At 43.1% G+C, this 26,633-nt stretch overlaps 1 protein-coding gene across 1 annotated transcript; it reads right to left on the minus strand.

Annotated features, from left to right (window-relative positions):
* Window positions 1-328: 328 nt before the first annotated feature.
* On the minus strand, window positions 329-26,633 carry LOC115334463 (methylsterol monooxygenase 1-like). Its single transcript, XM_029998599.1, has 4 exons — window positions 26,520-26,633; window positions 1,258-1,371; window positions 579-727; window positions 329-461 (listed from the first exon to the last, which is right to left on the minus strand). The coding sequence occupies exons 1-4, from the start codon at window positions 26,631-26,633 to the stop codon at window positions 329-331; spliced, it is 510 nt and encodes a 169-aa protein (XP_029854459.1).

Below are 26,633 nucleotides of genomic sequence, written 5' to 3' on the forward strand. Positions count from 1 at the left end.
CTCAGCATCAAGGGCGAGAGAAGGCTTGGTGAATCACTAGAGCTAAGGCAGTGGTTTTCAAGGACCCCCAATCTTCCCACATAATTTTATTTTGCTTTAAGCATCTTGACTGATTTGAAGATTGTTTTCATCCCTTCTCTTCCTCCCTTCCCTGCTCCCCAGAGTATGAACATTACTGAGTAATGGCCCATTTGATTTTTAGTAAATAATGTACTTTATGAAACATGAATTTTTACTCCATTCCCAAAGACTGAGAGACATAATTGCCCATTCACAGTTCAGCTGCATTCTGGAATGCCATCTGCCACTCATTGCCAATTTATTATGATTACACCTTAAATTCATGATGAAGTTTATGTAAATATGGGTAGAAGGTCTTGTGATGCATTAATCTGTGCATGAAGTAGATCCATGTATCTTCAATTATAAAGCAGCCCAAGCATTGAGCAGTAACAGAATACCTACCAGAAAAGGGAGAGAGAAAGAAATGTTTATCGTGGTAATAACTTTGCAGGGGAGTAAAGCAGGTGGTTTTGCCCATCTTTGATAGTATTGAGGTTTTAAGGAGTATGCAGTACCATGGAGGCATGGAGTCCCATTTGTAAGGGACGTCGAAGTCCTCTGAATAAAAGTAGCTTGAAATGAATGCTGGTGGAAGCAAAGTGGGGATTCGTATCAGTGAGATCTTGACATGCTGCCATTGCTCTTCCCAAGTTTCAGGCTTGTCCTAAGACAACCAAGGTGGGGGAAGTAAACGGAAACAAAACAAAACAAAAATCCAAAGCAAAAAATGCAAGTGTGTTAGTTTGACAGAATTCTTTTCATTTAGGGGAATAATTGATTCACAAATTCTTTATTTGGAGCCATAGATTTTGGGAGGTTTGTTTGGTACTTTATGAAGTGGACCCAAAATAAACTTCTTTCCTGAACAAAATGAAGAGCTAGATCCATCAAAGTTAAAGATTTAAAAATGCAGAGGGAGTAGATCACTTTAACTTCCCCCTTCTCTACAAAATAAACTAAACTGACAGACTCTGCAAACTCACCAGGAGTCAGAATGAGCACAGGTCCCCCCAGAAACATCTGGCTGCTTTGTAGGTGCAGTAGATATCCAACCTCATCCTGTGACTGCCTGGGTAGGAATGTTCCCATTTGCTTTTTGGGTTTTGGTGTTTTTTTTTTTTTGTTTTGTTTTTTTTTTTTTTAAATTTATAGACATCTGTGCATGTCTGACCTACTTCTCTTGTCCTTGCTTACCAGCTGAATCTTGTGTTTCTTCATGGCTGGGATGAACTGGTAGATGAAGCCTGGCAGGGACACCAGCAAGTAGGAGGTCTGGTAGACAAACAGGGAGTTGGGGCGGCGGGGGAACTACTTTGTCACTTGTTAGGATCAGATTCTTTCCTTGTGCCTTCTCCTTTGATCTAGGAACTAACTGAAGTGTCTTTCTCTTGCACATAGCACTAAGATGACCATACAGTTTCCCTTACTCAAATCTAAGTCTCCTCGTGGATTAGTGTTTACAGATGCCCTGGTTTCAGCTGGGATAGAGTTAGTTGTCTTCCTAGTAGCTGGTACAGTGCTGTGTTTTTGAGTTTGGTATGAGAAGAATGTTGATAACACACTGATGTTTTCAGTTGTTGCTAAGTAATGTTTAGTCTGAAGTCAAGGATTTTTCAGCTTCTCGTGCTCAGCCAGCAAGAAGGCTGGAGGGGCACAAGAAGCTGGGAGGGGACACAGCCAGGACAGCTGACCCAAAGTGGCCAAAGGGGTATTCCATACCATGGGATGTCATGTCCAGTATATAAACTGGTGGGAGTGGGGGTGGGGGGATCGCCACTCGGGGACTAAAAGGGCATCGATCGGTGGGTGGTGAGCAATTGCGTTGTGCATCACTTGTATGTTCCAGTCCTTTTATTACTGTTGTCATTTTATTAGTGTTATCATTATGAGTTTCTTCCTTTCTGTTCTATTAAACCATTCTTATCTCAACCCACGAGTTTTACTTCTTTTCCCGATTTTCTCCCCCATCCCACTGGGTGGGGGGGAAGTGAGTGAGCGGCTGCGCGGTGCTTAGTTGCTGGCTGGGGTTAAACCCCGACAAAGGACAAGGGAACGTGCTGCAGCATGTTTTTCCAGGCAGCCTGGAAAGGGCTCAGCAATGGATTTGGTGGCAAAAGGGAATCGAGGTGAACCATTGCCAGAAAGGACACGATGGGAGAAGACAGCACTGTGGGACGAGGAGGTCGCTGTCTTGCAGATATATATTTGTGGAGCTCCTCAGGGCATCGCTCGCTGGCTCAGGGAATGGGTGCTGCAGTGAGGGGTGCTGCCTTGGTGGCATTTGCGTGGGAACTGCATTGAGTGCGTCCTTTTCTCTGCGCTTGTCCTTCATGCAAATATTGTAATCGTGTCTGCTTTGAGGGGCTTTTGAGCTTTGATGTGTATGCTTTATTGTCTTGAGTTCTGAAATTGAGAAATTGGTCTTTTTCTCAATTAAAAAAAAAAAAAAAAAAAAAGAGGAGGCACTTGGCTTCCAGTGTCCTCCTGTGCTGGAGTAGTTTTGGTCTCTGTCACAGTGGTTTTAACATTACAACTGTGTTCTCTTCTTATGCAGCAATCACCTAAGAAAAATTAACCAAAAGGATCCATCTCTGTTTTCTGTGAGTTTAATAATGGTTGACTAGTATGTTTGTTAGTTGTTAATATAGAAAGCAATTATTTCAGAAAAATGGACATAGAAAGTCCTAAAAATGTGTAATATAAAATAGAAAATAGTATCAGCTTCCTCCTGACTCAAGTAGCAGAAATAAAGGATTCCCTTCTGCCACAGCTGGTGCTTATCTAGTAATAATTTGGGTTTCGCCAGGTGTGTAGCTGGAGATATTAGATATAATCAGACAGCTTCCCCCATGAGTTTCTCTATGTGCTTTTATTGTAATGCCTATGTATTCCCCCCCCCCCCCCCATATCTATTTAATTCTGCAGTTTCTCGTGCATGCAGCAATTTGAGTCGACATGGGGTAAATGTCTGTTTTCTCTCACGTTGTCAGGGTGCAATCAGCCCTAGCCTGCGGGAGCAATCACTTCAGCAAAATCTCTTTTGAATGAGTGGCAGTGGATGGAAAGCGTGTCAGGCACCCGCCGGGTTTCGGTGTTGGGATGTGCCGTACAGGGTGCCAGACTCTGGGGGTCAGCACAGCCAAATAAATGAGTGCAAGCCTGGCTAGCAAGAGCCATTTGCAATGCAGGGTGTCTTCCTGAAAATAGTATTTGGGAAAAAAAAAAAACCAACCCAAAATTTTTCTTCTCAAGCAGTGCAACTTCATAATACAGGCACCTGGGCTCAATTTTGCATATAGATTGGGATCAAATCTTTCCTGCTCTGTTTTCCAGCTTCATTGTATCTGAACCCCTCATTTGATGATGTGTTAAAAATAACTTGTGGACAGGAAGCAGGAGTTTTTAAGGGGTATTTTTTTTCATCCACATGGTTTATCATCTTTTTTCTGGTGTGAGGCACCTGAAGGGGCAGTGAGCTGAGCCACAGCTGATGGGAGGCAAGAGCCTTTAAATTGATCTTAGGGCAAAACCTGTGCACTGTGGGGTTGTAGCCTTAATTAAACTAATATTGACTACCTGTGAACTTTTAGGGGTGTCATTTACCCCACTTCACAGTTTGAGTCTCTGCTAATTGTTATCCCCCCCAAAAAACCCACCAAAGCAGAAGTTATCCCTCACTGGTGGAAAATAGGGAGGTTGAGGCTGTCTCTCCAGCTGGGGCATGCCTGGGAGAAATTTGGCCTTTTGCCTCTTGTATATGGGGCTGAATCCTGCCACAGCTTGTGCTGTGCCTTGGGTGCAGGTGACAAAGACCTGGAGCCCCAGGGGCAGAGGGTGATCCCTGATGTGGAGCACTGGAATGGCACATCTTTGCCCGTGCAGCAAAATGTGATCGTGTCCAGCTGGAAACGAGCTTAGAAAAAAGCGCCTTGAGATAAAAGCAATCGGATCTCACCCCTGCCACGTCGCTGTGCGAATGCTGGGGCAAGGAAGGGTTACCTGGGTGGGAAATGAGAAGTTGGGAGTAAGGACGGGACTGCTGCTTTTGGGAGCAATGCAGGTTTAAGTTGGCTTCAAATGCCGTGTGGTCCAATGTCTTGGATCCATGCTTTGTGGCAACCTAAGACAAATTAACAGCTGGTCTCAGCCTCTTCTTGTCCTCAACTCTTCCCATCTCTCCAGAAAAAAGGTTAACTTTCTGCTGATTTCTCTCTCGGAAAGGCCTCTGAGGTGCCATGTGCGCACGAGGAGGGAAGGAGAACCGGAGGAGCTGGATCGGCATGGGATGCTGCGCAGCTTATTTTAGGGGTCTTTCACCCCTCTTGCCTTCTGATTCTTCCAGTAGTTAAAACCTGGGTCTCCTGCACACCTGCTGTGATCCACTGCTTGTGTATGTGGATGAATAAATGAAGGAATTATTTCAACTGCATTCATTTTCTTAAGTCCTAGAGGCGTGCTGGGCATGCGATAGGTGCCAGGCAGTCACACGGGACTCCTGTTCACAGGGAGAAAGGTGCAGGCACTGGGAAACCTTGGTTACAGGGACCTGCAAGGAACCTGCTCTTCTGGACAGATTTTGGGGGGCAACCCCCTCCTGTCATGTATTTTATCTGTACAAAGTTGTACTGTGCATATAGTTAGTGTGTATACACAAAAACATATAAAATTTATATATATAAAAATATATTGTTTGCTTTTCTAGCTGGGACTTTTTGTCAAAATGCACTGGGAAAGCTGAGGAAAGGGATCATGGAGCACAGTAACTGGTGAAACTGGGATTTGTGTCAGGGCATGATGACTACCTGCCTGGTGGGCCATGGCGAGTTTCCAAACTTTTTGCGGGGGGTTTGCTGCCCTACGGAGCTGTATTAGTTCAGTGTTTAGCGGATTAGGTCTTCATTCACGTGGGGTTTCTTGGTTGTCTGGCTACTGTACTGCTACAAGACCTTCCTGAAGTTCCCTTTTATTCCAGTAGAAATGGAAGCTTGCCCCATCAGCACTGCCCAAAAGTCTTGTTAGCAATAAGGTGTGCTGTGCTTGAAGTGCTTTGGTCAAAATTTAAACTGAAGGAAACTGCCTTTTGGAGAAAGTGAGCGATTTGGAGACCCCCTTAGAGGAAGAGTGAGATGGATGCTCTCTAGCTGCTGAGTTCTGGGATTCAAATCTAATGGAAATGTAATTTAAAATTTAAGTGTCTCTGATATTACCTAAAAGCTGCTCAGCTCTGTAAGTAACACTTAGAAATTTCTGGAGGTCAAAGAGTATGATTTTGTTGAGCATGTGCAGGTGGTTACAGGGCAAATAATTACTCTTGGTTGAAATTAGAGCCCCTTATTTGTTTCAATCTGCCTCCTGCCTTGACAGCTTTTTTTTTTTTTAAACTCAAGAGATAAGGCCCAAGAGGTTATTAGCATCTCACTTTTCTATCATAACACAGAAGCAGGCATTGCCTAGGAAGGGACTGATTGCCTGTGCTGTCAGTGGCTTGTTGATGAACCAGAAAAGCTTCTATTAGTTTATGGAGATGAGATTTAGACTTACACAAAAGCTTGACACCATGCCATGTTTTTAATTAGTTTTTTTGAAAAGATATGTGAGATGAGACATGCATACACCATCAGTTCTTAATGTGGCTGTTAAGGAGAAGGTCTTTGGTTCTGAAATCTGTATCTTTTTGCAGTTAACTCATTTTATAATTGCCATTTAAACAAATCAGGAACAGATTCCTCTCATTTTGTGCTCTCTAGAAAATACCTTTCTTCTTCAGTTGGCCTGTTGCTTTTAATGAGAGATTGTCTGGATTTGATCCCAAGTAAATGTAAAAGCAACAGGTAAAATCAAGATCAAATACTTCATAAATTTTACTGTTACATAGTTTTAGAACTAATTGAGCCCTTTCAATTAAATATTTTTCCTTGATGTTTTCAATCTTACGAAGCTACAAGTGATTTCCCATATCTCATGATTTATGGCTGGGATTATTAGTGGAACCTGGTCTCCTTCTGGCTTCTCAAGGGAATGAGTAACTTCTTGAAGCCATTTTTTCTTTTGTGGAAGGCAAGTAGCTTTATGTAGGCAAGTCAATGTGAAAAAAAGGTAACTTGCTCTGTTTTCTGATCGCCTTAAAACATCCCCTAAACTGTTCAGGGCGTTTCAGTTTCAGATTTCTACAGACTAACAGATGACAATTTGTCTCATAACCTTTCCTAAATCCAGCTTTAATTAACTGACACTTTAATGGTCCCTAAGTGGTCACCAGCTTCAATATAACTTAATTTAATTTAATTTGTTGGGCATGATTCTGCACACATGAAGTCTGTAGCCAAACTCGTGTTCTCATCCCTGCTGTAGCAGTGCCAGTCTGCCATCAGCCACTCACAAGTGTCATTAAGAGCTGGTCCAAAGCCCAGATAAAAGCAGTGTGAAGATAGCAGGAGGCTTCACGAGCTCTCCCTATGACTGCAAATTTGTAAATAACTGAGAAGTTAGGATTTTTTTAAATTTATTTTTAAAGAAAAGACAAATGCCCTGGAGGAGTCAAGTCTGGTATAGGATGGTGCCTGGAGGGGTGCCTTTGCTGTGGAGCTGAGGACTCTCATGCACGTCAGCACAGCTCGCTCCTCCCTAACTCAGTTTAATATCATCCCCACCAAGCTGCGAGAAACCTCCAAAAGACACTGGGAAAGTACTGGTCTGTAACCTTGCAAATGTCTGAGGCTGGCTTTCTAAAGGGATATAGAGGAAAAACACTGTAGCCCCAGGGCTGAGGCATTTTTGAATTGCTGAATCCTTGCTATGTTGAGGGGATCTTCTTCTGCAGAAATAAATATTATGTGAATAATCTTTCTTCTCTCAAATGGGTATTATAAATTCAAAATAATAACTATAAATCTTCCTTTCATTAAATATATTTTCAGTTCCACTTTCCATCCTCTATCTGGGCTCCAACCCTGGAAGACAGGCCAGAGAAATACTTCCACCTCCTCTTCTAATGCAAGTCATATTTGTCCTGTTGAATGAAGCTGTCTGTAGCTTCAAAGTACACAAGAGATGTGCAGAGTATAAGCTGTACAAATGTTAGCACTTGAGTTCGAAGGCCTCTATTAAATTGGCCTACATATATTTGCATATGTATTTACTTAATTCCTTCCTTTTACCAAATATATTCAGTATGTCAGGGGAATGTTTCTCTGGTTTACTTGCTGGCAGGTCAGCTGTATCACTTCTTGCCTACAAGCGGTGTTGCATCAATCGCTACATGTTGCCAAAGATGTTGATTTACTAAGAAGCTAAAATAAGTGTTTATAACATAAAATTTGATTTAGTCATCTAGAAAAAAATCCCTGTGCTTGATACCTTGACTGTCCTGGTCCCTGTGCCTCTAGCTGGAACATCTACAGCTATTTTTATAAACAGTATACTTGTTCTTCTTAATGGTCAAAGGGTACAGAAATATTCTATAATGCCGTGAACTGGTTTGGTAATATGTTATGTTCACATAGTACCTTTTTGTTCTGATGGTGCTGTATGAGTTTTTAATAAGCTGATACAGAACTAGGTTTACACTATTCATTTTTACATATCTACCCCTTATAGTTCTTGAAGGGCACATTTAGCATCTGGAAGGGGTTTACCCTTGTTATGGGAGGGTGGGGGAATCTTGTCAAAACCACGCTCTGCAAGCGGGTACTGTTCAACATTTTAAAGGCAAACGGTGTGACACCCTTTTTTACTCTATCATAGCTATAACGAACAATAATTTGATGAGGTTACCCTGGGAGGCTCGGAAAGACTATGCCAACCTTGATGTGATGACTTTGCTGTCCCTGGATTCATCACCTGTGTCACTTAGAGACAGTTTTTCTTGAGCTTGTAACCTCGACGGCTGGTTTCCATCCTTCACTTCCCTGCTGTGTGACTGACTGCTCTCTCAGCCTCCTTCCAAAGGGCTTGATTTAAAACAGTAATAATGGAACTGGAGTAGAGAGGAATTGTGTACAACCTGGCAGCGTAAGGCACTGCCAAGAACAACTACGGAATAAAAAAGACAAGTCTGCTTACGGAGCCCTAGCTAATGGGAGGATTAGCAAACTTAGCTGCTGACTTTCACTTAGCAAGCGAAACTCTTACACCAGGGGCCAAGTGCCTTCTCCGGTGGCAGATCCCAGCTTCTCTGGCCACGCAGGCAGGAGGAGGATGCTCACCCAGCCATGCCCTGGCAAAGCCCCTTTGGGGTCCACCCTGAGGCCATTCACTATGCCCAGCATGTACTGAAATTACAATTAAATAATTAAGTACTAATATTTTTTTAAATAGAACTATTACCTCAATGCTTCAAGGATTTAAAGGAAGAATTAACTTCTTGATCCTCTTGGTGTAATATTGCTTCTACAAACTCTTCAGCAGAGAATGGGAAACCTTGCCAATGTTCTGAGTGTTGCGAAAAGTTGCCTTTAACCATGCAACGTTTTAGCACATGGAGGATGAAATTAATGAATCTGATGATAATGAAGGTATAACTGAATGAGATGAGCGCTATGCCTAGAGGCTAATCATCAAGTAATTCAAGGGAGGCTGCAATTGTAAGATTAAGATTTGTGTGATAACATTGTTTACCTTTATATAAACCAAAATCCAATACTTAATAAAGCAACAGCAAATTAAGTTAGAGGAAAACAAAATATAAAGAGATTCCCTCCCAGTCCTTATCTTTCACAAAGCAGGTAGATTTAGTTAGCTGTATTTGTTGTTCAGAAAAGCCTCTGGCATTTCTGCAACCTGAAACACAGAAGAAAATTTGCTCGAGACCCTCGGGGAAGGCGGGGATCTCGCCAAGGCAGATGAATGCACGGTCTTTACTGGTTCTATCATCCCTTGTGCAGGTACCGCAGGCAGTCATGGTAGAGAGCACAGTGGGAGCCGCGAGCTCTCAGTCACGTAGCTACGTGTGAATTTTAGTAAAGGCAGAAAGGTTTCCGCTGCTAGTGACTCAACTCCGGTGCTCTGGAGGGAAGCACTGCAAATGCTGCCCTGCTGTCTGTATTCTCTGCCTGTATCCAGGAGCTTCAGTAAGAAGCGGGACTGGGAAATGAAGAAATTTTCTCTCTATCATTGTTATTCATCCGACATGCTCGCTCACATGCATGAGGGGGTTTTTATTCCTGGTCTTACTCAGTTTTTGCTGGTTGATAGGCAAATGGCTCATCTGGTCTGTACTGGGACAGTAAAATACATCTCATAGCAGGTGAGAGGTAAATCCAGAGGCTTTTTGAAGACTGGAGGAGATCCTTAAGGTTGGCAGATCCCCCGTTCTGACGCTCTTCTTTGGCATCTCCCCTGTTAGAAAGGCAAAGTTAAAGAAGTAAATCCCCAGCTGTGCCCTGGCTCCTGCTCCCTCCCCTTGGAGCCAGCGCTGTTCCAAGCTGTGCTCAGCGCCGATCCTCTCTCCAGCCCCACCAGCCGAGGAGCCAGGAGTGTCCTCGCTGCCCAGAGAGGGTCGGGGCAGCCTGGGGACCCCCAGTCATACATCTCTGGGTGAGGGCTGGGTGCTCTCCTGCCAGTGGTTGTGCTGTAAGCATCAAAGCCCGGCTTGCTGCAGTGATGCTCAGGGTGATGCTCCTAACTCGGGTACCGGCTGCTACGTGGGCTGGAGCAGTAGAAAAGGCAGGCGTGGGCAGGAGGGGTGCAAGTCGCCTTCTGGGGGGGTTGAGGAGAAGTAGGTCTGAGTTAAGAAGGTCCGTGGAGGCTTTAGGGTGGATGGTGAGCATGGCCATCTCGCTAGTAGAGGTCTGATATACCTAAAGAGCAAGTGTTTTGCAGGTTGGGGCGTGTAACCAGTGGCTGATGGAGCAATAGGTAATTGCACGTAATAGAGGAAGGAGTTTGAGCAAGGGAGCCGGATCCGTGCGTGCCTCTCCTGGTCATTCCGTCCACCAGCATGCTTTCACAGCACATCATCCAAACTACGTCAGGTGCTGCTATGCTTCACAGCACCTTGGTGAAGGGGATGGGGAAGATGGGGTGAGAGAGACAGAGGGACCAGCTCTTTTTGCCTGGAGGTGGGGTACGCTCGCCCATTGAAGGGAAGGAGGGAAGACCAGACTTCTGTGAAACAGATGAGGTCACTAGACAGAAAACATAGTTGGAAAAAAAATGCAAGTAGAACATCTAGGAGTATGTGAAACACCTCCAGGTGACAGAAAGGAGGAAAGAGAGAGATGCAGAGTGGTGTGAGCAATATACTGGCTTTCTTTGAAAGAAACTAAAAGTAGGGCAAGAGTGGTGATGTCTAAAAGTAATGAGTTTGTGAGAGAAAGACTCAGCAAAAGAGAAGAAATTGAATCGCTTAACATAAAAGATGGTGGTTCTGGAAGTAGCTGCCTCGGTGTGGGCTGTCCCTGGAAGCGCCGTGGATGCAGGTTTGGTACTTCAGCTATGAATGAGGAAGAAATCTGCATGCAGTTTCAATTTCTAAAAGCTCACACTTCAGCTAATTTCACAGTGCTGGAATAACCATTTAGAGTTTAATAGAAATACCGCTCTGAAGGCTGGGAGTTAGGAGGAGAGACGTAGGTTTGGAATATAGTCACCGTTCTTGTAACACTAAGTTAGTCAAGGATTATTTTGGCTATTAAGGGAGACTGAAACCATTGGGAGACAGTTTTTTCCACCACAAGATGGCATCGATTATGCAGTGAAGGAAGGAAAGCTTGCAAAAGGACCTCAGACTGGCGACGACAGTGGATTTAAAATAAAAAAAAGCCCCAACATTTTAAAATTAATAGCAGACTGGTATGAAACAAGCATTTGTCACACAAGTGTCTCTTAGAAAATTGTATTATCCAAGAGCTTATTTTGGATGCATAAAATGAAATTACCACTCATCAGATTAGCCAGTACAGCTGCTGATTGTGATACTACTGGCATGAACAAAATTTTGCTTGCAAATGCTTTTCTGCTGTTTGTGCATACCAGATCTAAGTGGGTTTATGTTCCCTCATAGGCCTCCTAAAGCCTATCAGTTGTTCGCTGTAAGCTAACAACAATATTTACCCTTGTCTAATACTCATCTAATGTGTTCTAAAGGTCTTTATTGCAGTTCATTTTATGGAAGTCCTCATTTAGATGCTCGATGCTTCACACGTATTTTTTTCCAATCCTTTTTCAGGGGTCCCTTTTGACTCTGTTTGGCCTCATAAAGTTTGTTGAAAGTAAAAATCCACCTAAATACTCATGTTGTCTCATAAATCTCTGTGAACAATCACTAGCTGGCCTGAGATTTATATTAATTGAGATAATTTTGTAGTTACTATTACAAATCTAGTAGTAATCTACTAGTAATCTCAGAATACCTTGGTACTTCTTGGTCTTCTCTTTTCAGAGATGTCAGAGCTGTGTTTTTTTGGTTGTTTTTTGTTTTTTTTTTTTCCTTTTTGGTTAAGAAAGATTTCTAAAAATCCTGGTTTGTACCCTATATCTGTGTTATTTTCTAAGAAAAAGAAGAGGCTCTTTACAGCACTCCAGTATGGCCACGCTCCTATACAAAGAGTTAAAAAATCTCATTCCTTTTTCTCTTAATGATTTATATCTCCCTTTTTTGCTGATTTGGTTTTAAAAGCAACGGTTATCAAAATGTCACGCTAGAGACTGTAACTCACGGTGTCACAAGATTATGGCAAGGCATTTGGAGATTTATCAAGTGCTAACCATAGGTTCTCCTTTGTCGTGTTTTACAACTTAGTGCTGCCAAAGGCTAATTTCTTTCAACTGTTGTGTGTGTTGCTTCGGCTTTCATAGGACTCGTAGAATTCATGGGTTTTTTTTCTTGTTTTTAGAAAAAGTCATGGGCTTTACTGTCTTTACTGTGTGCTTGTGGTAGAATAGGAGCATAAGATAGTGAATTGTCTTAGTAGCCCTTCCAGTCTAACCAGCCAACATGTATGGCCCAAGTAATGTATAAAGCAATGCCGAGCCTCCATTCAGTTGCACAATAATGTGCATGCTCTTTTGTTCCTCTCGCAGATATCAATTTATTTCTGAAGCATCAAATGCTTTTGTAAGTGGTATTGTAACCATGATGGTTGTGCTTGATCTTGCATGTACTTCACACATGGAAACTCCACTGAAGTCGATGGGTACTTGAGCTAGCGGGCTTCCAAGCCTGGCCTGTGATTGCTGTTTATGACAATATTCAGTCCCTTAAGAAACAAGCCCAAAAGATATTGCATGACTTGATATATTTTTTCAGCATGGCTGATACTGGAGAGTTAAACAAGATTAGACTGACATAGAGATGAAGAAGGGCTTTTTCAAAACATAGCCACTCTCTTTAACAGTTATACCCTGACTCCTCAATTAATTTTATCTAGATGGTCTCTGACAAAATTGCTAGATTAGCACTTCAAAATAACCAGGAGGTGGTTGCTTTCACAGAGCAGCCCCGATGGCCTGCTAATGGAGGAGGTAATTACGTTTGCACTGTGAGGAGCACTCCAGTGCTGAGACACCATATTCTCACAATATTTTAACTCTTTGCCACTTTGCACAGAAAGTTGAGGTCATCAAAGCAGTGACCATGTTTTTGAAAACTGCCTGCAGTAACCCTCACCCTTTCCCCACCAGGATTTGCTTAGCTGTCCCACAGCAGACATCACGGAGCAAAGGTATCATCTGCGTTTCCCTGCAGTGAGCTGTGTACGTCACTTATTCCTGGTCATCGTAGGTCATTCCCAAATACCATTGGGTTTGCCTCTTAAACTGGCAGGGCAGGACTGTGTCACGCTAAGGAGAACCAGGTTTTTCTAACCCAGACTTGCCTTTCTCAGCACAATGTAGTTGGGGTATTATTGTCTATTTTTCCCTTTTTCTGCAGAATTTGAGGGGGGATTACAGCTGTGGTGGCTTTCTGTTGATCTGCAGTTGTGAATCCTCTGTGGTGTCTTCTGGCTTTAAGTATGCTGGCCAGCAGCATTTCCTTGAGAGAAGAAAATGTTAACTTCTGGTGTCTGTTACCCTCCTTCCTGCAAGCAGAAATGTTTCTCTTAATTTTTCTTACATGTCCCAGGGGGTAGGTTTTTTGTCTTTTAATCTCAGAAAGGTTTGACAACTCATGTTACCAGCCTTTTGTTTGAAATGTGCTGGAAATAGTGCTGTTATTTTGCCTTCAATACTACCTTCCTTTCATAGTCCATTTTAACTTCTTAGTCATGTAGGTGTAGCATATCATTATACAGTTTTCCCTCTACATGTCCACTTAATGTTTTTTTTACCCTTCTTAATTCAAGACAGTTTTTAATCAATCCTTCGTCAATTTATTTTAAACATTTCTTTCCTCTACTTTTTTAGAAAAGGAGATAAGAAAATAAAAAAGGCAAACGATATAATTGCAAACTCAGTTCTTTTGGCATCAAAGCTCTGGCATCTTTGACAGAAACCCTGCAGGGACTCCAGAGCCTGGTGTATGACTGCAACACCTCCAGCAGTTTTGCACATGTTTTAGACACAGTTTGGGGGAGATTTTGCTTTGTTTCTGCAGGAGTACTGCCCTGCCCCTTGGACAGCTCTTGCACAACCTTGTGTTTCATGGCATGACAACTCACTTTGGTTTTAGTGTAATTCTTTACTAGTGGCTGTAGCGAAGACAGAGTGCAAAGGCTTGTGCTCCTGACCCTGTGTGCGGCTGTACGTGTTCCTCCTTGTTAAGAAGCACCTGATGGAGAATGTCTTTCAAACTATACTAGTTGTTTTCTGACAGTATAGAGCATATATTGCCACTTGCCAATCCCCTATGCCATGAAATACATGTTCATATTAACTTCATTAAATTCCTGTATTGGGACTGAGAGTGGTATGAAGCAGGGCAGGTAATTTGGCTCTTCCCTCTTTCAATATTCAGCATTTTTTTCTTTAACCCCACTTGTATAGCTATACCCTCATACATAATGTATTCCTAAAAATGTATTCAGGTTTGCGCTGGCTGAACATGGTCCCCTGAGTTAGAATCAATGCTACTTACAACCTAATAATCTAATGGGTTAGTCCCCCTGCACAGAAGATGCTGGGGGTACGGGAATGAACCTCTTCCAGTCTTGGGGAAATGAATCAGCATTTCAAAGTAGTGGGAGGATTCCTGGAAGTGTCTCTGGGCTTCAGAGAAGGAAGAGAAGAGGATCGTCAAGCTTGGACGATGCACTCGCAGCAGTCATGTGCAGAGAAAGGAAAGAGGCATCTGGATGCCAAGGGAGAGGATCAGGGTAGAAGATCAGATTTGAAACCAGAGAAACTGCTTGGAGCTGCTTATCTAGAAATGAAAGTAACACTAAATTAGCTGGAATTTGAAGGATTTGAAGCCAAATGTAATTAGAAGTTCAGCTGGATTTGGATAGAAGTTTCTGGGCTGGCACATTTCTACAAAGACTGCTGTTTGCATTGCAATCCTGTATTCAGTGACCATCACCTGCAGTCATTAAAAGATGTGCAGTTTTTAGATATTTTTTTAACAACCAAAAAAAGCCATAGTCCTCCTTTAAAGTCTCCACAGCCAGAGGTTTTGTGTTATGCAGTTTTGTACCCTGCTGCTGCTCTTGGGGAAGCAACAAACCAGGTGTGATGAGGGTAGCATGGATGGTGCTGGCACCATGGTCACCAAGAAGCTCACCCAGAGTTTCCTCCAGAACCTGGAGGAGGAGGACTGACAGATCCCTCTCTCCTAACCCTTCACTAGTGTCCGGGTTTGCTGAGGACGCTGTTGCTCTGGTAGAATTGCTGTGATGTTTTTCTCTGTTGCCGGGTGGGGAAGGAAAGCTTTTTCATCTAACAGAAGGACGTATCCTTGCTAATCAGCAAGGGGCTCGGTCAGCCTCTAAATTCTTGGAACTGACTTTAAAGTGAGAGATAGACATATGTTTGTGATTATTTTATGCCAGCGTTATTTTGTAATGGGATTGTTGGCAGTAGCTGTTATTGGGATTTTCCCCTGTATTAATTTAAACTGAGACTCATCAAATTAATTTCAACCAAAGGATGAGGCACTCTGAGTTCAACACCCTTCCTCTCCTCCTTCCTCCACCTCTGTTCCCAGTCCCACATATAACGTGTGTCTCTGAGGCCCTTGGCCAGCAGCCCTGCTCCAGGCTCGGCAAAGTTTTCTCTATTTGTGAGAACAAATGCTGTAGTGAGCCCAGAGCAGTCCCCTCAGACCGGCAGCGTGCACAGAACAGGCAACAGATGCTGGTATTTTTTGTAAACCCAAAACCTAATTATGCTTCGAGCAGTCCCACGGGTCTGGAAAAAAAAAAGACCAACCTGATTTATGGATTCCAGTCATCACTGCTGGGTTTTAAAGCAGCAGAATATGTTTTTCAGTGATGCTTCCTCTCCTCGACCTCAGGAAAACAGGCAGGAGCGTTACCTGAGCAGGAATGATATTGCATTTGGTGCCTTCCCACCGCAGGGCTGCACACTGGGGCTCTCCATGTCACCAGTGGGAAGCTGAATTCTCACTGGGGCATGAAATGGGGAACCTGGCATTTAGCAGACATGCAGACGTGGACCCAACAGCTTCATTTACTAAGTGCTTAGGGCTGATAAAGCTGCTTCGGAAGTGCTTTTAAGGATATCTGTCATATTACAATGCCAAAATCCAGTGTGAATCTGCACAGCTTATTATTTTTGCTGTATCTTAGCGGGTATGTCTTGTTTTCATTTATATTGAACAGATACTTTATTCTTATCACAGTATCTGCCTGGCAATCTTGGATAGCTGGAGAGCCTTGACCCTTTTCTGATCCGGGCTTCCAGAGACTCAGAGCCAAAAATATGAAAACTGCCTTTCAAGAAAACATAAATTATAAAGTGAATAAGAATTTTCCCCCATCAGGATACAATTTGTGTACACCTGAAGCAGGAGAGAAACTACATAGAGGAGAGGCAAGTCATTTCCCAGTGCCTTGAGAGGCTCGCTGGCTCTGATGAGCTTCCAGTTCAACTGGACTAACAGCCTATGGCAGATTTTAGACACCTTTTGGGTCTCTGCAGATCTCATTTTAGGTGCAAAAGACTACTAATAGATTTTGCTTTGCATGTGGAGGCTAAAAGATTTATATTCTGTGCGCTCTGCTTGTGGATGATGGAGAGATGTTATAGCCTGTAGAAAAGTTCATTTGAATTGTACTTGCAAAACACATTAGCAATAAGTAGAAAGTAAAATAGTCCCTTCTGGGTGGAGATGAGGTAAAGGAGTGTGGAAATAGGGCTCCCTGGGATAGCTGGAAGGTGTCCCTGTGTGCTGGGGGGGGTCTGCAAGCCACCAGGATGGCGTGGCCAACTCCTCCAGCACAGGGCGGACCTGGAGGCCTGACAACAGCTTTGACACGAGGTCTTTTGGCAGAAGCATCTCCCCTTCCTTTGGAGGGGTTCAGGCCCTTGAGAGCTGAAGTCTCACTAGAAGATGTAACTGAGGTAGGGACCTGGATTTCGGAGGGTAACGGCAGTTTGTAGAAGGGTGAGCTCCGACTGGAGTTAATAGACTCTCCATGCCAATTGCAAATCTTCTCATTAGGCACTTGTTTGCCCAGGAAAACTATGTGTATGTGGCTATGTCTACGGTAGTACTGCGGTTTGGATGAGAGCGTGCTTTTGAAGCGAATCCCCTGATTGTCTCCACTGCTCGTGCCTTGGTTTGTATTACAGAGCCATCTCTGAGTGCCCAGAGCAGATTCCCTTCAAATGAACCCAACTGGCATGTATAGCTGGAATATGCTCCAGTGCTAATGTGCATTGGCCCCCAGCACCAGCTGTCCCATGCTGCACATCCCATTGTAGAGCATTGCATTAGGTATAGCCTTGGCACAGCTGTAGGAAAGCTAATGCTGAGACAACAGTTGGACAAAGCAGGATCAGTCTTTTTAGTACCCTGGCGTGATTTGTTGCAGCTGAGTCCTTCCAGCAAATCCTTAAGATTTTCAGCAGCTATAAGCTTTTTACAGCAAATCAGATTTTTGCACCCATCTGGTTGACTGGTTGTAAACATACATCTCTCAAGTTGGCTTGTTATGTTTTGTTGGTATTAAAAAGAAAACCCACAATGTGCAGTAGAGTATTCATCTGTATCTGCTTTTGATGACTTAGGCCTCTTGCAAATGAACACAAATAACCAAGAAAATTGGTTTGCATGTAAAATCCCGAAGACAAAAGACTCAAGCACAACAAAGCAACAGGTTGGCAAGTTGAAAACATCAAGGCAGTCTGACCATGATGGCTGCTCTGAGTCAAACATTCTGGTACAATAAAGAACTTAGGGGAAATTGATAGTGAGCTGTCTGGTTTTTAGGGGTGCCAGGCGCCCACCGGTCTTGTCAGGGTGATGTGCCTGACTTTCGCCATCTGTATTCAAAAACATCGATCTGGGCCTTCGGTGTAAGCCTTCACTGAGGGATAAGCAACACTAATTAATTTTCCTCCTTTCCTCTGAATCTAACTAATTTAAGAAATGTCTTATCGATTGTGATTTTGGCAAGTTAAATTTGTGTTGTGTGTGCTGTGAACATAAGGAGAACGGTTTGCCATTGAGGGCTGCAGTCAGTTGTAGCGTGTTGCTACTCGCTCAGCATGGAAGGAGTGCTCTACTTACTGCTCCCTCTTGCTCAGTTGCTGACCTTTTTATTGCTTTGGTGCCTTGTTGTAGCTATTTTGGGTGGATTCAACAATTACAACTACAAAGGATCCGAAGCATTTTTGCCATTAAAATCTAGCAGCGTAGCTGCAGTACAGTCACAGCAGATTTAGGGGATCTCAACACTGGTCTCACTCAACACACTCAACACTCAACATTATAGCCCAGACATAGACATACAGCATAGACATAGCCCAGAACAGATTTACAGTTAAGTCCCACTGTGTTCCATAAAACTACAAATTTTTCTAGTTTAAGGTACAGAAAGGATACATCTGCCTTTCTGACCGGTGCTGTGCAAATGGGGAAGAGCCTGGGTTTGGTTTGTTGTGGCTTGGTTAGTCTACATGCCTAATCTTCAGGTGATGGTTGATGCTAACCTCTCCTCTGGCATGTGTATGATTTTGGAGCATTTGAAGCAGAGAGTCTCTGATGTTCCAATACAATTTATTGAAAGAACATTATTTCCATGAGGCAATGAAATCAATTGAATGAATGATTCATGTTTAAATCTCTGTCCTCCCCATCCCCACTCCACCTGCCTCTGTGTAAGAGGGAAATTGGGAGGAATTCGAGCAAAATGTGGTCTGGAAGTGTACGGCTTCTGGCTAGATGCCAGCAGCCACGCTTTAAGGCTCATCACCTGTAGGATGTAAAATGCCAAAGAGAGAGACTGCCACATATAATGTGAAATCTTTGAAGGGGGAATACGCTTTGCAGTATAGATGACTCTTTCCACGGAGCCTTTCAGACTGCTCAGCAGTTACGAGTTTTTTATAGCAAGTCAAATTTCTTCACCCATCTGCTTGTCTGCTTATGAAAATGTATCCCTCTGGTGCACTTGTTACATTTCATTACTGTTAAATAAAATAAAAAGTCAACATACCTTGCCCACTGGTTTAGTCATCTGTATCTGCTTTTGATGAACTGCATCTCCTATAAAATGAACACACGTGCTCTGGACGTAAATATCACCCCGTTACAGCTTCCAGACCTCTAATAACAAAATCAACTTCATTAATGATGAGACTAAAGGCAATGCACACCAAACAGAACAGCTGCACTGGGAAGCTTTTTAAGTAGAAATATGATGGATACGTGATTCAGATGTCTTTCATGAACAATTAAATTTCCTTTGATTATACCCTCTTGAGAAGGAAAAATAGAAAAGGAAGCAGTATTATTAATAGTCAGCTTTATTTCTGATTGCTTAAGTGACTATACTAAGATGAGATTCAGTAAAAGAAGTCAGTAAAAACATTGGAACGGAAATGTTAGACAAAAATTTGCTTAGGCCTCAGACATTCTGTATATCAAATGAATCTCATGCCGTAGCAATCATCTGCACTCGCTGCGCAATGCTGTTGCGTTGGTCCTCTCCTCGCGGGGGGAAAGAGGAGCACAAGGGCCCCGATCTCTAGGGACAGCCTCGATAGCATGCTCTAATTTTGTCTCGTTGTCTTTAAGGTCTTAAAAATTAAGAACGCATTTCATTGCACTGCATATAAACAGTCAACCCCCAGTGGGAAAGTTAATTAAAATGGCCAATGCATCATATTACCAATCATCTGGGTAGTGCTCAGTGCTCTCTGAGCAGCCTCCTGAACATAATTCAGGTTGTACGGATGCGGGTGCATGCAGACAGCGAGACTTGTAAGATGCTCTTAGTCATAGGTTCATCACTTGTTAAAACACAAGTATTATTGGTTGTAAAGACAAAAATGTCTAGGGTCTAGTCCAATACCATGGCAAAGAAGACACAGCTAATGAAACTGTGCCTTAGGTTAAATACTAATCTGCCCCCTTCCTTTTTCCTTTCTCTTTACCTGTATCTAATTATTTTCAAGTTTCCAGGCCCACTTGCTTGAGGTTAAAAGGGCTCAATTTCATTCTGTTTTTCTTTCTGCACATTTCCATCATCTTGATGGTTTTTATTTTTCTTTTCTCTCCTTTGCTGGCATTTCCTTAGCTGGTTGGTAGCTAGCATGGATTGTTAAGAACAGATTTTACAGCTTATATGTAGGCACTAGTATCCGCTCACACTGGCTTCAAATCCCACTTTTGGTAAGCGTGTTGTGCCTCCCTACATTTCCTTGTGATCTTATTTCGGAACAGTGTCCTCTCCATCCCAAGCTGATTTGCAGTTAATCAGCTGCTACATTTCTGTGGCTGGTAAAGTGATTCCTATGGGTATTTAATTTGAAAACCATAGTGGTTTTCCTTCAGTATGACACGCAAGTAGAGGGGATACTGTGTGAAGGCAAGATGGTACTGTATATTCCTCAACTTGTAAGGAAAAGTCTCTGTGTGCGATCCAGTTTTTTAGGTGCTGCTCATGGGACACCGAGTTTTATTTAGCTGGATTTGTTATAAAGTTTCTACCTGAGGCTGTGGGCAGCAGCAGCACACGCCTTAAAACCAGATAGTACTAAAAGTCAGTACTACAGGACATAAACTTACCCATCCTCCCCAAACAAATAATAACCCCATAATAAAGTAATGATTGAAGCCATGGTCTCTTCACAAGCAGCCGATGCTGCAGTCCTGCTCTGTGATATATTCTGGTACAGTAACTCTCCTTCTGCAGGGGGTATCTTGGAAAGCTATGACTGTGCTCTATCTGTTTATTTATAGGATCAAGATTAATGTAGTGTGGATTAAAAACATGTTTGTTTATAGGATTGTGACTAATGTAGTGTGTGTACTCTACATCGGTAAACATTAATGAATATTCCTCTGTATGAAGCTGAGTAAGTGACTCCACTGTTGCATTGCTCCCACACAAGAAAGCTGGGCACTGCAGCAGCGGTGCGGGGTAATTCTGGTTCCGTCACAAGACCTGATGTACTGTACCCATTACAGAGCCAGAAGCCAATGTTTCCATAGTGAATAATGACTTGGGGTCCTGAAATGTTTATTGAGATTAGCCAGGGGTGACATTAAACCTGTGGGATGGCACTGATAGCACAGAAACCATTTTGTCATGTAGTACCCTTCAGAGTTAAGATATTTCTAAGTGCTTGACAAAATTGAAATCCTGAGTGTTTGGGGACTACGATAGCAACTATACCAGTCATTATGAAATGAGATGGAAAGCAGTGAAAGACCTGAAAGAAACCCCATAAACAATGATAACGTAGCATTACCACCAAGAGGTAACCCAGTCGCTCTACCTCAACCCAGTCCTTGCTGTATTTGCCTGTATGTGGGAGATGACCAGGATCCTCAGTGCTGTGTGTGCAGAGCCCAAAGGGAGAGCAGAAGCCCAGAATTCACCGCGCTTTTTAGGCACAGAGATCCTTCTGGTGGCTCTGCTCCTCCGAGGGCCTTGAAGCACTTGCCCAAGAGCGCACAGTAAGGAATTGAAATACGAATTGCAAGAACAAAGTCAGGATCATGCTATTCTTGTTTTTGACTATTTGCTGTTTTTATTGTAACCTACCTGCTTTGCCTTTTATCTGCTTAATTTTCCTCCACTTGTGGCTGCAGCGTATCTAAAACTCGATGTGCTAGGATGGGTTTCCATAGGATGTCCAGCATGTGCGGAGGCTGCACATAAAAAGTAACTGCCTTCTACCTTGGGAAACACTTGGGAGGAGCGAAGAGACAAGTTACTTCCTTTGGAGATTTGTAAAGTTTTCTCTCCAATCCTTCTTGCAATTCCTATCTAGATACATCTTACTCCATATGTGTTCCTAAAGCTCTTCTTTGGCACATTCAGGATGACCTACCTGTGAACGACTCTCAAAAAATCAGCCCAAAAATTTGTTCAAAAAATCAAAACAAGTGCTGAGTGATATGTGAAGAATAACCGCAATATAATAGGCAAAGAAAACACATCATGATATATTCTCAGGCAATAGGCTTTTCCTGTATGTGCTTTTCAGTCTGTTGGAAGAGCAAGTAGAAGCGAGTTACCTCTTTGGATCTGAATCCTGCCTGCAAAGGTTGTATTTGGTGGTGCAAGAACCCAAAATGAGGGAAAGTGGCAATGTTTGTCCTTTACGAAGCACTGAACTTTTCAATCTTTCCTGAGAAGGGTGGCCAGAACCACCAGCTTTTGGGGGATTTTTATTTCAGTGCAGATGAGAAGGGTGTGACTTGCCACAGCTCTGCGTAATGCCACTGTTAGCTGAGCTAGATCGTGCCTGCAGAGCTGGTCATGCCGAGATTTACAGCACCTTCATTTTACACAAAAGTCTTGGCAATGCAGGAAAAAGAAATTACAGAAAATCCAGAGAGCTGAATGGGAATTTGAATAAAACGCCATAGAGCGCAATGGCACTCTTCTACTTGCATCGGAGCCGGACAGCCGCAATATGGCACGAAGGTCTCATCCGAAACGACGTCCCTCTCGGCTCAGCACCCCTCTGGTATCACTGTGCAATGCAAATGCCTGTGCAGGAGTGGCACCCGAGGGCTTCCAGCCCTCAGGCAAGAACTGCTGTCAGAGCTCTTCTGCGGCTTTCTTTTACCCTGACAACTCCCCTTACAGCTTTCCAGCCACCCTACATGTTTAAATTCCTCAAGTAGTTTTGTGCGCAGCTCCTGCAAATTCATCTAAATGCAGAAGCACCTCTGCACACCTTTCCTGTCTGCTTTGGGCTGTCACGCACAGGCTCCGCGCCGTACAAAGTGCAGTAATAGCATAAAATACGCTGACAAACCTGCCTCTGAACCACGTTGGCACAGGTGATTAACAATCTTTCCTGGTAACGCTTTACTGTGCTTGCTGATCAGTCTGCACAAATAGGGGGAAAAGAGAGGGCAATAGGGACTGGTCTTGAACACTACAGGACCAGTCCATGTGCTCTCTTTGACTTACTCAACTGACATATTTGTGCATCAAATATTGGCTGAGGGAACCCTGTCAAGTCCTTTCTGGCTGAAAGGGAGATGCCTCTTTGGCTGTAGCTTGTACGTGACCTTGGGGTATTGTCTGCAAAGGTGTCTGGCTGGCAGATGCAGCCTGGGATGGTGGATGCATCCTTTGTGTATTGTTTTGAGGAGGCTTTAAGCCATACCTTGCTCCAGCCTGTTCCTGCCTCTTCCTTGCTCCCTCCCAACGTATTGCATCATTGCTAAACCCTCCCTGGTGTGAAATGGCTTAAGGAGCCCGGTCTGCAGCCGGTTCTCCCAGCATAACCCTGCTTGGGAGCTTTGGGGTTGTAAAGGGAAGGGATTGTGCTGGGTAAGTAGTTCTGGTCCCTAGTCACAATTTGGGAAATAAGACAGTGAGCTTTCTGCAGGTGACTTTATTAGATAACCCGGCAAGAACAAAAGCTACCCGCCGGGGAGCATGCTGCTTCGGAGCCCCAAAAGGACTTCTTCCCAGGGTTCTGTGTAACGTCACCACGCTTTGTTATTCCCCATTAATATTTTAGCAAGCAGAAGAAGAAAGTTTCCCTTTGAAGTTATACACTAGTAAATCAGCTTCTTATTATAGCATTAAAATAGTGACAGTTTTGCTTGGGGGAAAGAGGGGCAGGCAGCCCAGCTATAAATACTATATTGGAGCGGTTAATAACTTTAGGAATAAGCAAGTACTACAAACTAGAAATTTATTTTCTGTGGCCCCTAAAGCTGAACCTGCAACAGCTCTGATCTTGTTAGTTCGTTCTTTCATCCTTTCTGAGCCTAATGCAAACCCTTGAGGGAGCACTTCAGGCCTAGATGGTACCAAGTACTAAGGTACCATAAAAAAGAACATTTTCAGGATGATGTGCTGGGCTAGCAGGGAACAGAGACACAAACATACTGGGCTTAGACCTAACTTTTTCTATCAATTACTGTAATACAGGAAAATGTGTATATATCTTTATTGTGTAGTTACAGCTGGCCAGGCTAAAAGCTTGTCTGAGAAAAAATCTCTTTCCTAGTGGACACTAAGGAAAGCACTTTGTCTGGTAAGTATAATAAAAACTGACCAGCACACAGTGTTGTAAAGATGAAAAGTGCTGTAAATGTGTCACTACCTGTTATGTGGTTTATATGAGAGATTTGTAGCCATCGAGACAAGCTGCCTATAGGGAGTGCATTGGGAATTTGGGAAAGGGGATTGTACTTAGAAGAGGATCGGACATACAGATCCCGGTGTAATCCTTCTCACGAAGAACTTTTTGAAATCTTTGTTACCAGTGGTAAGACAGTGCAATCTAAATACAGACCCATTTGATCTACAGGGTTATCTCTATTTCCAGGATCAAAATAAATCTCAGCAGGACAGTTCAGCTGTAATCACAGAGAGGGAGTCGGGAAAACCCTTCGCTCTCCAGATCAGTGTGAACACTGTTACCGAGACTGAGCAAAACTTTGACTTAATCTCTTGAGTAGGCAGGAAAAAAATTTAGAAGCCTTTAATAAAAACTAGTTGTCCAAGCAGTGTTTTGCACTGATATCTCTTTTGATGGGTTTTGCTGAAAAGAAAACTTCATGCTGATCAGCTGATGGCAAGTTTAATTTAATCTCATTTTCCCTCGGGAAGCCTTGTCTGGCCCATTTCATTATCTCTTTGCAATTTGTTCATTTGGGAAGGACTTTTTTTGTTGTTGCTTTTTAAACGACATGTTTGCATAGCTACTGGCATAACCTCAAGTGGATCTGTCAATAATGACTATCTCATAAACTGTTAATGAAGATGTGTCCTGTGCAGGCACGGGAAAGTGCTTGGATGTCTCAGAGCCGACGTTGTTCCCTGCCAAAGCTCCTGCCCCTTTCCTCAGCCCAGGTGAGACCCCTGCTCTTTCCTGGCTGGCCCCAGCATCGCTCTGGGGAGAAAAAACAGTGTCATTATGCAGATTTCATGTGTATCTTCAAAGGCCTCTAATGTTTAGAGCTAAAACTTGGCATGTCTTAGCCCTTATTATATCTAGCTAATGTTTTATCCTTCACAAAAATGAACAAGGTAATCCTTTAAGTTAATAACTTAAGGAATCAATAATAATTCTAGATGCCACGATTTGCTTTCTGCTTTGAAATTTGGCTTAGCAAACTGTGTACCTTCAGCTCCTCTGCTAGAAAATGGCCAGAAGATCCCCTTTGAAGTGATGGCTCTTTTATGGCTTTTTATCTGTTAATAGTATTTATAATCTAACGGAGAACAACTTTCCAAATCTGTTTGAAATATTTCCAAGCTGTTTATCATGATGTAGCATTATAATCCAGCACTAATTCACATTAGCCAAGGATTGGATTTCAATTAATAGTTGCAATACTTAAGTTTATTTAGCTAAACCATTGGCATCGGCGTGGCGTTCATAAAATCAACATGCAGTTGCATAGCTTTCTTCCGCATTGCCCTTGTAACTTTGGACCAATTTTGTAAATTATGTATAAAACCGAGATTTTTTTGTAAATTTTTTTTTTTTTTAGTTTTTAAATCCAGGGGGCTCTGAAGAAAAATGAGGCACATATTTCCTGGGTACCAAATCTTCCTCTATTTCCTTTTCAAACCCTGACAGAAAGAAATAGCATGAAATCCCAGTCCCAGTACTGCCTTGCATGTTTATGGCCAGGCTTGCCCTGGTGATAAACCCAAGCTAGGGAAAAGTGACAATGTGCAGATCAGAAAGTGCATTTCACAATGTGCCATCGGGCTGAGTTCAAAGCGGTTCCTTTTACTATTTCATCCTCTAAATTACTTGAACAGGATTCACTCATTCTCCTGGCGTTTCTGTGCATATTGCACAAGTGCCCTGCAGTACAAAACACAAACAAACATCAAAGCAGGGAAAATAATTTGACTTCCTCATCTTTTTGGATGTGTCCTTTTTTTTTTTTTTTTTTTTTTTTTTTTTAGATATATATAATTCCTGAAGTAGCCTGTGGCTTATATTAAAGTGCAGGCATTTGAAATAAAGTGACAGGGGTTTATCCTCCTGGAAAAAAAGGAAACTTCTAAAGTGATGTGATCAGATCCTGAAGTCTGAAAAAAATATAATAAAAGAGTTGAGGCCTCCCTTCAACAAACAAGCCTGAGCTAAAAATGAAATTTTTCCTAGTTTTACTATTTTTCTTCAGCTCTCTGCTATGGAGCAGGACCTTAACAGTTTCTCTGGGGAGCAGATGGATGAGAGGGAGACCAGAAGCACCTGTAGCTCTTCTGCAGTTCTTGACCTCTTCATACCTCTGTCCTTTCCTGGTCTCATACACTCTAATTTTGGGTGGTATCTCTATGTCCCATAGCTGCAGTGTTCATTATTTCAGGGTGTTCATGGTTTGGTGACTGGCAGCAATGGAATAAGAGGAAATGTTTCATTTGAAGTGAGTATCAGCAAGCAGTATTTTTACAGAAACAGCTTCACACAGACTCAGATTTATATGGTGTTTTTAAAAGAAATCATAAAGGAAAATTGGAAAAAAATGTGCCCTCCTGTGCTGAGAGGGTGTGAGGGTTTGGAGCAGGGCTGGGAGCAGGGGCGAGCGCTCTGGGGGTTGTTCCAGCTTTCCCTCTCGCCGGGCTCACTGCTGATTAACCCACCCACTCCTGGCATTATTATATAGCGGGGTCAAGATGCGCAGGGGTGGTTACTGTGCATTTACACGCTACAGGAGAAATGGAGAGCATTAGGTACCGTGCTGCACGTCGGCGTGCCCAAACAAGCTATTGGGGAATTGCTGAGAAAAAGGGACTTTTTAGAAACATTCTCCTGGGTGGAGGAGCTGCAGAGCTGCGTTTCGTACCCCTGTGAAGCTGGGAATCAGCTGCTGAGGTTGTTTCTCGCCTTTGGGCACGTTTGGTCTGTGTTTGCGTTTCCCCGTCTCAATTTAATTCCATGCATTTCACTTTGTCTTTTAGGGTCGCGAGCGTGCAAGAAAACCCGAGCGTCCTCTGGGAAACCTCCACGTAGCCGGTGCCTGCCAAGCGGCGTGTACTCTTGTTCGCTGGCAGCATGCACAT

The sequence above is a fragment of the Aquila chrysaetos genome, chromosome 22 (genome assembly GCF_900496995.4).
Source record: "Aquila chrysaetos chrysaetos chromosome 22, bAquChr1.4, whole genome shotgun sequence".
In the NCBI taxonomy this organism is placed as follows: Eukaryota; Metazoa; Chordata; class Aves; order Accipitriformes; family Accipitridae; genus Aquila; species Aquila chrysaetos.

What these genes read in the sequence shown, in the direction of transcription:
- LOC115334463 (XM_029998599.1), bottom strand. Translation starts at nt 26,633, where the DNA reads ATGTGCATGCTGCCAGCGAACAAGAGTACACGCCGCTTGGCAGGCACC. An exon ending in TCGCGACCCTAAAAGACAAA is followed by an intron (nt 1,372 to 26,519) that starts GTGAAATGCATG and finishes GTGACAAAGTAG; the next exon opens with TTCCCCCGCCGCCCCAACTC. An exon ending in AGAAACACAAGATTCAGCTG is followed by an intron (nt 728 to 1,257) that starts GTAAGCAAGGAC and finishes TGGTTGTCTTAG; the next exon opens with GACAAGCCTGAAACTTGGGA.